This window comes from Schistocerca serialis, chromosome 8 (assembly GCF_023864345.2).
Source record: "Schistocerca serialis cubense isolate TAMUIC-IGC-003099 chromosome 8, iqSchSeri2.2, whole genome shotgun sequence".
Lineage (NCBI taxonomy): Eukaryota > Metazoa > Arthropoda > Insecta > Orthoptera > Acrididae > Schistocerca > Schistocerca serialis.
Window position 1 is genome coordinate 573,231,666 of NC_064645.1, and position 12,406 is coordinate 573,244,071.

Sequence of the window (12,406 nt, forward strand, 5' to 3'; positions counted from 1 at the left end):
AGTTCGAAAAAAGAGACATTTGGTCGCCGTTCACGTACTGATGTAAGGTTATCTGGGTGAAATGGAAGTGTGTAACAAAAGAAATAAATCATACTAAACTGACTGTAATTGTTATTGCTAGAACAAATTACAGCAGTAAGACTTGTCGTGGAATAGTACAAACAGGCATCAGTAGATCGGGGGATGAGCAAAACTTCGAGAATTGGACTGAATCATGACTGCGAAATTTTACTTATGTATTAGTTGCTGTTGTTACATACGACCTGCACCATGTTTCACAGTTGCTTAAGCCCAGCACTATGGAAGGGTTGGAGGGGGACCAGTCACACCAGCTTCCTGAGAAATAGGACAAGTGCGAGGAGTAGAGTGGTGAGCTTGCAGCAAATTACATTATGTTGCCAATCTATACTGCTTGCTTTGGCTTTTCGTGAACGTCTGCCAAGTTTAAACTGCACCTTGCTTGAATCTGTTTGTAATCGGAATTGAATTGAATTTAAAATTGGACTAATACTCAAAAATAATGTTCATTTCTGCAGGAGACAGTGAAACTCTAGATAGGGGCCAGTGACATACTTGACTTGTTTCGTGCTGCGATGTTGTTGGCGTTTGCCGTGCTGCGTGATGGGAATGAAGGGGGTGTGTCAGGTGCTGGTTTTACGTAGCCAATGAGAGAGCAGTGGGCAGATGATATGTTTGGAAGCAAGAGACATAGAGACATTTTAACATTCTCACATCAATCTGGAAGCGAAATCTGATTTGTATTCAGAAAAAACAGTTGTGTTTGCAGGTCCCACCATGACCACAACTTTGGAAATAACAGCATATTCAGAAGGAAGAGACAAATATTTGTGACAACTAAGATATAAATTTCACAGATATGCTATTAGGCTGATGATTAAAGTAATGATACCACAGACGACAGGGTTGGTAAGCAAAAAAGGTATAAAAGAAAACCATCCTCAAATTAATGTAAACCATTTCTTTTTCTTTATTTTATTTCTCCTTGTATCATCAAATGTAGACAATCAATAAATGGCATAAGTTTAGATTATATATGAGATTAACATTTTAGGCAGATACCTTATGTCAATAAAACAGTTTGTAATTTTGATTAGTCAGACTATGTTAAAAATAAATTTTTCTCAAGGAGCTTCTTAATCAAAAAGAAATGGGGAGGGAGGCGAAGGACTCTTATATTCAGGGTTACTTAGACCCAGATAAATATGATAATTTACTTCTGTTACTATCCTATAAATATATTCATCCGTCAGTAATGATGATATTGTTTAACTGTTATCACATAACTTTATGAAGAGTATTGTGAACATTTGTTACAGAAATATTCTTCAACGGTGTGGCGAAGTCGAACAGGACCTGGCAAACTTGCTTGTCAGCTATGAAGTGGGCGTTGAAAAGGCTGTGATAGAACCTCTACAGAATGTGATAGATGTGGATATTCCTAATATCAGTAAACATAAACGGAATTTGGCAAAACTCACATTGGACATGGATGCTGCAAAAACTAGGTGGGTTCCACACCATAAAAATGTATGCAGATGTGCTATATGGCTTGAATGTTGTTGAAATAATTTTTGATGGCTGTATAGGTATCAAAACTCAGTGAAGCATGCGAACACAAATGCACGCTTAGATTCCATAAAGGATGAAATGGAAGAGGCTGAATTGAAAGTGGAACAGTGCCGCGTAAGTTTTACCAGTACCATTTTTGCTTGCTATCAGTGGTAAGGAATATGTTGGTTTAGAAAGTGATATATGCAATAACTATACAGCTTCGTCTTTATTTTGTACTTCAGTGTACAGCTTGTTCTTTATTTTGGACTTCGACATTTGAGTTTTGTTCACACACACACACACACACACACACACACACACACACACACACACACACACACACACAGCTATAGTTACTGAACTGATGGATTTGAAAATGTGCACTGTGTGCTGCTCAATTCAAGTTACAGTATGCTTTCTGTTAGTTCCATGTGCAGTAAACTAATTATTAAGTTTATATTCATTGGAATAATATTGTATTTTGACCGATATAAAGTTGTAATTTGTATTGTCATATATCTTACAGATTATATGAATATATCTAAAAACAAAGATGATTTGACTTACCAAACGAAAGTGCTGGCAGGTTGATAGACACATAAACAAACACAAACATACACACAAGTGTCTATCAACCTGCCAGCACTTTTGTTTGGTAAGTCACATCATCTTTGTTTTTATATCTAAAAACAAAGATGATGTGACTTACCGAACGAAAGCGCTGGCAGGTCCCTCTGGAATTCAAATTGTGATTAACAAGGGGGGGGTCCCCAGGGGTTGGATTTTTCTTTTTACCCCAAACCACCTGTACAGTGGTGTAGGTTAGGTTCCCATGTATCAAACCCTGCAGCCATTCATCCTGATGAGACCTCGTTTGCAAGTAAGTAACAAAACAGAATTTCTTGTGGTCCACTACAGCCTTGTGAAAATAGCACTTATTTCAAAAGAGTTCCAGAGCCTAGCAGTTAAATTGTTAGACCGAAAAGCTGAAGGTTGTGGGGGACTTAATGCTCAATGGATGTGATCCACTTTTTTCCATATTTATGTAAAGGACTGCAATCATTACTTTTATTCAGTTAATCAGTTTAATTATAATTTTTCATTTCTATTCCCATTTAACATTGTATTAACTTTTTTATTTGTTCTCATTTCTTCTTCTTTTTATTCTCTTTTTATATTTCAGATCTGTAACCATATGATTTTAGTTATTATTTTGCATTTAGTCAAATTAATTCCTTCTGGATTGTAGCTTGCTGGCTTTCTGGGGGATGAGTGAGTGGTGGTGACAGGTCATGGAGCCGAGGGCAAACACTGTTAACAATTACAAAGAACTTTTATTGATTTGAATAAATGATGTAGTGAGGCAGACATGAGTAGCTCTCCCTGTTGCCCCTGGCTGCTACTGACAAATAGATTCTGCCCGTAGCTGCTGAGCTGGCGTCAGTGGTGTTAAGTGTTGTACTGTGTCAGTGTTCCACTTGGGTAACTGCTCTGCAGGTGACCACGGTGGCAGTGTGTGCTTCGCATGCACTGTCCATAAATCATATACCAGCAGTGCTGCTGGAATTGATGATGGTCAAGCAAAATTCAGGGTGTATACGACCCCGGACAACCGGGAGATCTGGGAATTGTTTCATCCGGGAGAAAACCGGGAAAGACCCGGAATTTTTTTAGAATTCCGGGAATTTTTCATTGTTCTAGTTTTCTGTTAAATTTTGTAATTTTGACTGGTATGAGCCGATACTCTAACTAAGGAGATTGCTGTATCCCGCCACTGCAGAATAATACTTCAACAATAAAACATAAATTAGAGAAAAAAAATGAAAATAGCTTAAACTGCAAAGGAAATGCGCCATATCCAACAACAACACACAGTGCTCATGCAGGCATCTGCCAACAGCAAAATGTGTCAAAGGCTTTAGGAAGACTATGCAATGCTTCATAACAACAAACTGCCTCCGTGAGCATGAAGTCACAACTGTTTACATTAGATTCGTTTTAGCAGTTACGAGCGGGCTCATGCGCATGCGCAGTTCAGTCGCATTTGATTAGTAGATACTCCCGCTTCTGGCTAAAGGAATGTGGCTGTTGGCTGTGCAAGCATAGATGCTACCAGGAAAAGGGGGCGACAAATTCATATTCTTGAGGGGCGGGGGAAAAAAAACTTGTCTCACCTAGCATCCAGTGCATGTTGGTCTCTCGATTATTCATATGATTTTGAAACACATCCCTGTTGGTTTTTGAACACATTTTAATTGATTTCTGAATGAATCATAAGTTGATTTTTGAATGCGTGCATAGTGTACGTGATGTCTCTTGTCAGGAGAATCCTCGTCGCATCTAGAAATAAACTTTCCGCAGACAAAAGGGGATGGGGCTATACGAAGTGAGCAGAGTAAAGCCAAACGGATTAATGCCAATCGCTGTCTGATTATGTGGTTGATTGGGTTTGCGAATGATCAGCATTGTTATAATTACTAGCGAAATCCATAAATTCAGACTACCAGAATGGAAATAAATGACTAACAGGTGAGAAAGATTACATGTTATCTTCTCGGTGTATCCAAGAAAATGAAATTTTGACAGAAAATTTGAGGCCAGATCACTACATTAGTAAGGACCAGCCGCTTAAGTTCTATTCTGGAAGTAATGCGGAAAACGTGATGTACGAACATGTTACAACACCTAATCAGGGAATAATGGCGGGATAATTAAACCGGTGATTCTAATAGGGTTAGTGAAGTTAATCGGTGAACAAATTTTGACAACGGCAGGAACACCTACAGAATTGGTGATGACAAGATTGTTTGTTAGAATGAGGAAGGAGAAGAAACGGGGACATCACACACATTATGGAAGAATAAGACCATTCCAAATTTATGTAAAAAAATGCGTAATACTACTATTCAATCTCATGCTTGAGAAACTGGTGCGTATGATTGAAATGTGAAACTATTTCGTAAAATAAAGCTTTTTGCTTGTAGTAGGCCTTATAGGTATTTGATATTGGTACTTCGTGAATTATATTCTGTTGTGTTATAAAAATGACCATTTGTGCCAAAACAGTCTCGTTTATTTGGTGTGTGTTACAAAATTGCTACCATATTAGAAAGGCCTATTTTGTTTTATCTAGCAGACAATGAGAAAATAGATGTAATCAGATCGAGAAACCACACCAGTCTTGTGGTATTATTTGTATTAACAGCTTTTTCAGTATTAGATAACGACATTTCGATTTTTCATGTAGCATAACGTTTGACGAACTTTGGTGAGGTAATAGATTCTTTCGCGGAAAGGAAAGTACGCCATGTAAAGCTGTAGCAAGATTAGAGAGAAAAAATGCTAGGAGCTAAGGATTGAAGAAATATGTACTTTGTTGCTTGTCCCTTGTCTTCATTGGTTTTATGCATCCTATATTTAATTTTATGTCACACAAAACAGCAAGTTATTAGCTAATAGGCAATAAAGAGTGCAAATTTTCTGAAGAATTCTTGTTCTCCCGATTACAAATAATCCCATCTACTATTAATTGCGAGATTTTTTAAAAAGTGGGGCAGGCTGTTAAACCAGCCGACTGGGAGCTGGAGAGGCACCATAGACTTTCAATTTCCACTGTCCTGAATATAGTTTGATGGCATCCATTGCAAAATATACATGTTTCGATTCCACAGAGCGAAATACAGTGACGTGTGATAGAAGAATGCTGTATGAAGAGGCGTGGCACTGCGCTTTGGCACACTTACGACCAAATGACATGCCTTACATTTCCTCGAACACGTTTTATGTTTCAGACTTTTCAGAAAGATGTGCTTGCTACAAGATGTACATAATTTTTTTTTTTAGTTAGCAAATATCGTAGATCTGCGGCTGGTGCGCAGAGCAGTCCGAGTTATAGTGGATAGTCTCCATGTGACCCATGTTTACATTTAGTTCAAAAATGGTTCAAATGGCTCTGAGCACTATGGGACTTAACTTCTGAGGTCATCAGTTCCTAGAACTTAACCTAACTAAGCTAACTACATCACACACATCCATGCCCGAGACAGGATTTGAACCTGCGACTGTAGCGGTCACGCGGTTCCAGACTGTAGCGCCTAGAACCGCTCGGCCACCACGGCTGGCTTACATTTAGTGATTTTGCTGTTTCCCTTCGTTTACTCTCATGTCGAATGAAAACAAAATGGATATCTGTGACCGGGAGCTATCAAGTGAATTAAAATTCACGTAATTACGGAGGGCTAAAATATGTTATTAGTTTCAGATTTTATTTTCGTTCCACCTTTCTGACAATCAAGCGTTAATTGCCTTGCAGAACAATGAAGTTATTTTTGTCTGTTTGCTAAAGAAATTTGACTTTTATCAACCTTTTCCACAGAGGCAGTCAATGTATTTGAAACGAAATGGTTAATTCCACAGTACTGGCTAGTTTCAACTGTCCGCTGCATTTCAGGTGCATGTTTTCATCTTCTAGCACGTATGGCATTATGCCATAATAAAGAACCAAACATGATATAATACAGTACTGGTGCTCCAGGAAAATTTACATCCCGAAAACCACACTGAAAAGCTTAATATCAGGTCGAAGTCTACTTCATTGGGACTCTGGACATACGAATGTGCACTGTAAATATGCAGTTTAAATGTGCACATTTTAGTATGGTTCACGAAATTCTGATGCTCTTGGAGTGTCCTCTGATGTCTTGTTTCTTTTATGACATGATGTGTGATGTTTCAATGTTTTACACGTACGTACATATGGGCTTCCTACGTCATGGTACTTGCGCAAGTGTGGTGTCACCTGTTCCTTGTGCTCTCTGGCAACTGCTGAAATGAAACTGTTTGTAACAAGTCACAGAAAAATATTGCGAATGGTAGTTTGAAAAGCGTTACTTTCAAAGTAAATATTGTTTTACGTAAGTTGAACTACTTGCGAGACTATACCATGAATTTCTTAAATCACAGAGCGTTTGACTCTCATTTAAAAATCAACTCTTTGATGACAAGCCTTTTAGAAGAATTTCGAACCCTGAATATCAGACATTTATGTGATTATTAAAAATTTTACTGGCACATTTGTTTGATATATCTTAAAGTGTAACATGCGCAGAAAAGATCAACATTGTATGCGAAAGCTTTGGTTTTCTTGTAGCAACACTATATATATTAATTTAAACTTTTAACTTTCCCTGTTGGTGTGTTCTTGCTATTTAACAGTGATGTTGCTGCTGGCTGACTACATCACATGTCCTGTGCTCTGCATATCCGCTGTCATCAGCTGGTGAGATCACGTGACGTGAGCTATGACTGGCTTACAAAAGCGCATCGCAATCTCGATTTCAATGTTTTGGAAAGTAACATGCGGAGTTTGGTGGGATTCCAATGTATACTTTCGTAATACGAAAATACACAGCATACATGTTGCTGCACATCAAAGATATTTCCAAAACGTGTCTTTTTCCGTGAGTTTTGTTTTCTAAAGTGCCGGGAAATCCTATGCCTGTGTATAAAACCATAACCATTCAAATGATTGATATGTTTTGAAGTTTCGAGGGAAGTACACTGTCACTTAACATGGAAAAAGTGTGTTTTCACCCGTGAGAAAGTGTATTTTTAACTGGGAAAAATCCGGGAATTTTTTTCCTTGTTCGCGTATACACCCTGAAAATTGGTTTGGGACATATCAGTTACAACAGCTTCTTACTTACTTCCAAAGATGTTGCTGATCAATTACAACAGCTTCTTGCTTACTTCCAAAGATGTTGCTGTGCTCTTAACAGTCTGACCAATGGGAAATAAAGGCTCACCTTTTTCGTTTTCTTTCTCAAAATAGTCTATTGTGGGATTGGCTGTGTAGCATTCTTTTCTTCCTCCGTTTCACTTCACATGCTGGGCTTGCATCATTCATTGCACTGGACATCGTTTGAAATGAAACAGAAGTGAATAAACACTAAAAACACCAAAGTAAAACAAACTATGAACGACACTCCTAATTAGACAAGTGATGAATGGTAACAGATATGCATTTCAGCTGTGCAGCACGGCAACATGACTTGTGCTATTTGCTCGAGCACAGTCCATCAGTGGCTGGCTATCCACTGTCACTAGACAACAAAATGATTCAACTGAGTTGTCAGACCAAAGACTTGTGTTTCAAATGATAAATATTATGGTAGATAAATAAACGTGATTAAAATATCATGGACAGAGATTCCTAATGCAAAAAGAATAACAGTAAGCAAAAATGAGACAAACAAAAAGTTATTATGATAATTAAATGACACAGCTAAGGATTAGAAATGAAAAAAATTATATTTAAACCATTCAGTTGAATAAAAGTAATGATCACAATAATTTCAATAAAAATCTAAAAACAGCAGATCATACCAGTCAAGATATGAACTCTCAACCTTCAGCATATCAGCCAGATAACTTCATCACTGTGCAACGACAGTATTTTGAAACTGATGTCATTGTCAGTCAAGACTAATGGATCACAAGAAATTCTGAAATTATTTTTTGTTGATTACTCGCAAATAAGGTCCCACCAGAATATAATAATTCCAATCCCAAAGAAAGCAGGTGTTGACAGATGTGAAAATTACCGAACTATCAGCTTAATAAGTCACAGCTGCAAAATACTAACACGAATTCTTTACAGACGAATGGAAAAACTAGTAGAAGCCAACCTCGGGGAAGATCAGTTTGGATTCCGTAGAAACACTGGAACACGTGAGGCAATACTGACCTTACGACTTATCTTAGAAGAAAGATTAAGGAAAGGCAAAGCTACGTTTCTAGCATTTGTAGACTTAGAGAAAGCTTTTGACAATGTTGACTGGAATACTCTCTTTCAAATTCTAAAGGTGGCAGGGGTAAAATACAGGGAGCGAAAGGCTATTTACAATTTGTACAGAAACCAGATGGCAGTTATAAGAGTCGAGGGACATGAAAGGGAAGCAGTGGTTGGGAAGGGAGTAAGACAGGGTTGTAGCCTCTCCCCGATGTTGTTCAATCTGTATATTGAGCAAGCAGTAAAGGAAACAAAAGAAAAATTCGGAGTAGGTATTAAAATTCATGGAGAAGAAATAAAAACTTTGAGGTTCGCCGATGACATTGTAATTCTGTCAGAGACAGCAAAGGACTTGGAAGAGCAGTTAAATGGAATGGACAGTGTCTTGAAAGGAGGATATAAGATGAACATCAACAAAAGCAAAACAAGGATAATGGAACGTAGTCTAATTAAGTCGGGTGATGCTGAGGGAATTAGATTAGGAAATGAGGCACTTAAAGTAGTAAAGGAGTTTTGCTATTTGGGGAGCAAAATAACTGATGATGGTCGAAGTAGAGAGGATATAAAATGTAGACTGGCAATGGCAAGGAAAGCGTTTCTGAAGAAGAGAAATTTGTTAACATCCAGTATTGATTTAAGTGTCAGGAAGTCATTTCTGAAAGTATTCGTATGGAGTGTAGCCATGTATGGAAGTGAAACATGGACGATAAATAGTTTAGACAAGAAGAGAATAGAAGCTTTCGAAATGTGGTGCTACAGAAGAATGCTGAAGATTAGATGGGTAGATCATGTAACTAATGAGGAAGTATTGAATAGGATTGGGGAGAAGAGAAGTTTGTGGCACAACTTGACCAGAAGAAGGGATCGGTTGGTAGGGCATGTTCTGAGGCATCAAGGGATCACCAATTTAGTATTGGAGGGCAGCGTGGAGGGTAAAAATCGTAGAGGGAGACCACGAGATGAATACACTAAGCAGATTCAGAAGGATGTAGGTTGCAGTAGGTACTGGGAGATGAAAAAGCTTGCACAGGATAGAGTAGCATGGAGAGCTGCATCAAACCAGTCTCAGGACTGAAGACCACAACAACAACAACAGGGTAATGGCTGCAGGGTATGATAAGTGGAATCCTAACCCATACCACCGACCACATAGATGGTTTGAAAAAGTCAATCCCACCCCTGGGGATCTCCCCTTGAAAGTCTGAATCTTGCTGCAGAGGTGGTCATGAAATCTGTCTTTATATTATTATTACAAGGGGATCTGTCAATGGCTTACTTGAGTCTGCTTGGAAATACACATTTTGAAAGGTATCCCTTGTTATATATATGTCTTGATTGTCAGTGGAACTGACTGAGATTAAAAATGTTCAAATAATAGTATTAAGTAGAAAATGTAGACAGAAATGTGAAAGAGCAGAGGGCTAATAACAACATACACAGAAAATATATATTTGTTCTCTCAAGCTTTTTGAGCTACAAAATAGTTACCTGCTCCATTGCTATCTTCTCCAGGTTTTTTTCCCCTGAAGAACAACCCATAGTTATCTGTGCTTGTTTCCTTGGACTGTAATGGAATTTGTGTCAGTATGTTACATGTAATTAAAAGTCTCTAGTGCAAGATTAGACTGAAATTTCAATGCTTTTTGTTAAGAGTGTAAAACTTTTTGGCTGCAGTACCACAGTGTCAGATTTATCTGTACCCGGCACTAAAATGTGAACAGTAGTTAAATACTATCACACTTTCTCATTTTGTGGCCATTATTGAAATATTGCGAAAGCTGGACATTGTATCAATATCAACAACAGAAATTGTGGAGAATTATTTATTTCAGGATGCTCTTGCAGCGGAGATGTTCCAGTTCATTTCAAGGGAGGCTGAAATTGCTCAGATGGTTGTTGAATATGCAAGGCACAAACGTGATTTTCATGAAAAGGCTCTCAAATGTTTAGAGGACGTTATACCAGCATTAGAGGCTACTATTCGTAAGTAATTACGTGGTTTTGCAATACGCAATTATTTGGGATAATTTAGCATGTAATATTTAGATTTTAGCACATTGTTTCTGTGACTTGTCATCAACACAGTTGAATGGAGACATGATTGTAAGCAGTTTTGTGGTCAGAATTTTTTCAGAGGTGATTGTAAGGAACCCCCAATGATTTCTTAGCCTGCTAACCATTATGTTTTGGGTGTTTTAATTAGATTCCAGGCAGTGTCATATTTTGATACATAGATTTAAATTAAATAAATAGATAGTTATCTGCAGAAAGTATGCAAGGTTAAATTTTCTATTTTTCTATTAAGATGATGGAAAGGTTGGAATAAAATTAACTAATTATTGCGAACACTTTTCATGCCTTGGGAATGCAGTCAGGAATATCCATTTTATTACCCAGAACTAAAAAGTATCTTGAAGCGACTGAACTGGTGGGATGACACGGTCACAAGTAATAACCGATTTGAATCAGTGTGATCACTGCATTCCTTGGTCGTATGTTTAATTTACTTTGCAAATAAAACAGTCTGGGACACCCTTTACCTTCTGCCAAAACAGTTGAAGGAAGTATTATTCTGCTGATTATGGGCCATGTGGGCATTTAGGGAAATGCATTAGCAGACAGTGCAGTCAAACTAGCATGCCAGCAGCTCATTGTGATAGTTACTATCTAAACTTCCAGGTATCTCTTATGTCATTAATGCAGAAAATCATGAGACGATGGCAAAATGAGTGGATGGAAGTGACGGGCAACAAGTTACATTGCACGAAACAGATAATTCAAATCTAGTGCACCACTTGGTTTTGCGGACAAAGCAAAATGAACCCTCATATACCTCTGTTAACACATTGATTTCTGCTTCCATCCAAATGGGGGAGTAAAAACTAGCACATACAGTGCTTTGCATGCCAGACCAACAGCTGATCTGTATTTGGCTGATAGTCTTCTTCAATCCTGGGTGACAATTGGAAATGTGTACAATGTATATTATGGTGTGGCAGCATTCCTTAAATTCTCTCTCTCTCTCTCTCTCTCTCTCTCTCTCTCTATTTGTGAATAGCGGAGGAGGATGATTGCACTTTAACCTATCCATTTACTTACTGTTCCATGTCAAGTTAAATTTAGATGGGGATATAAAGAGTGTCGCATTACTTCCTGTTTTTGTAGATGGAGAAATATGTTTGTAATCTGAAATCTTTGATTGTACGCAGAGGAAAGTGACATCAAGCCTGTGTACTCGCAGCCTCTAGAGGAGCACCTGCGCATCACGCACCGTAAGATAGCACTGCCTATTGAGTTGTGTGTTTGTGCGCTGCTGGAGCTGGGTATGGCAGAAGAGGGTCTCTTCAGGGTTGCTGCAGGTATGTAGCAATATTTGAGACATTTTGTTGTTTATTCCTTGCTTTATATTTTCCTATTGTGGAAATACAGTCCAAGGCTCTTTATGGTGATTCAAGTGTCATCTGTCAGATTCCATAGTCGTATTCTGCGAACACCACAGAGAGTAGTAGTCACTGGGGTGTGGAAAGGTGTCAAAGACGTAAATTTAATTTAAGTGTAATACAGTGAAATGCCTATTCAAGAGTTTTTGCAAGGATACCCTTCAGTGGGGTAAAAGGAGGTGCCCAATGAAAAGTTCTTTAAATCAACAGTAAACTTCATCACATTATCTACATACATTTAATGTGCTCTGGTAGGTAAGTGAATACATGTGTATTTTGACGGCTCTCATTTTTCAAGTTTGACTTTTCCTTTGTGCTACCCTCTAGTTTGGTCCTGCCGCAAAAAAAAAATTAAAAAAAATTAAACTGTGTATAATTTGGGCTGTATAGGAAAAGGGAAAGATGTTTGTCCGTGGCCTCCACACTTGAATGGAAAAAAAGTGCATGAAATTTGAATTAATTTTATCTAAAACTACATCATAATTAATAAAGTCCATGAAACATTTTAAAAATAGCATAAGTAAATCACTAAACATAATGTAACAAATGATACAGTACGTGAAAGACAAACTCGGGATTTTTTCAAACATATTGCCTGCAAGTG

At 37.9% G+C, this 12,406-nt stretch overlaps 1 protein-coding gene across 6 annotated transcripts in view; it reads left to right on the plus strand.

The window, feature by feature from the left end:
• The window catches only part of LOC126416453 (rho GTPase-activating protein 44-like), a 343,310-nt gene that overhangs the window by 218,110 nt on the left and 112,794 nt on the right, over nucleotides 1-12,406 (plus strand). For all 6 annotated transcript variants that reach the window (XR_007575461.1, XM_050084185.1, XM_050084183.1 and 3 more), the window contains exons 5-8: nucleotides 1,338-1,526; nucleotides 1,608-1,704; nucleotides 10,195-10,345; nucleotides 11,572-11,721. Coding sequence is in view for 5 of the 6 variants with exons in the window: in XM_050084185.1 (XP_049940142.1) it covers nucleotides 1,338-1,526; nucleotides 1,608-1,704; nucleotides 10,195-10,345; nucleotides 11,572-11,721 (587 nt within the window). In the remaining variant the exon portion in view is untranslated. The remainder of the gene's footprint in view (nucleotides 1-1,337; nucleotides 1,527-1,607; nucleotides 1,705-10,194; nucleotides 10,346-11,571; nucleotides 11,722-12,406) is intronic.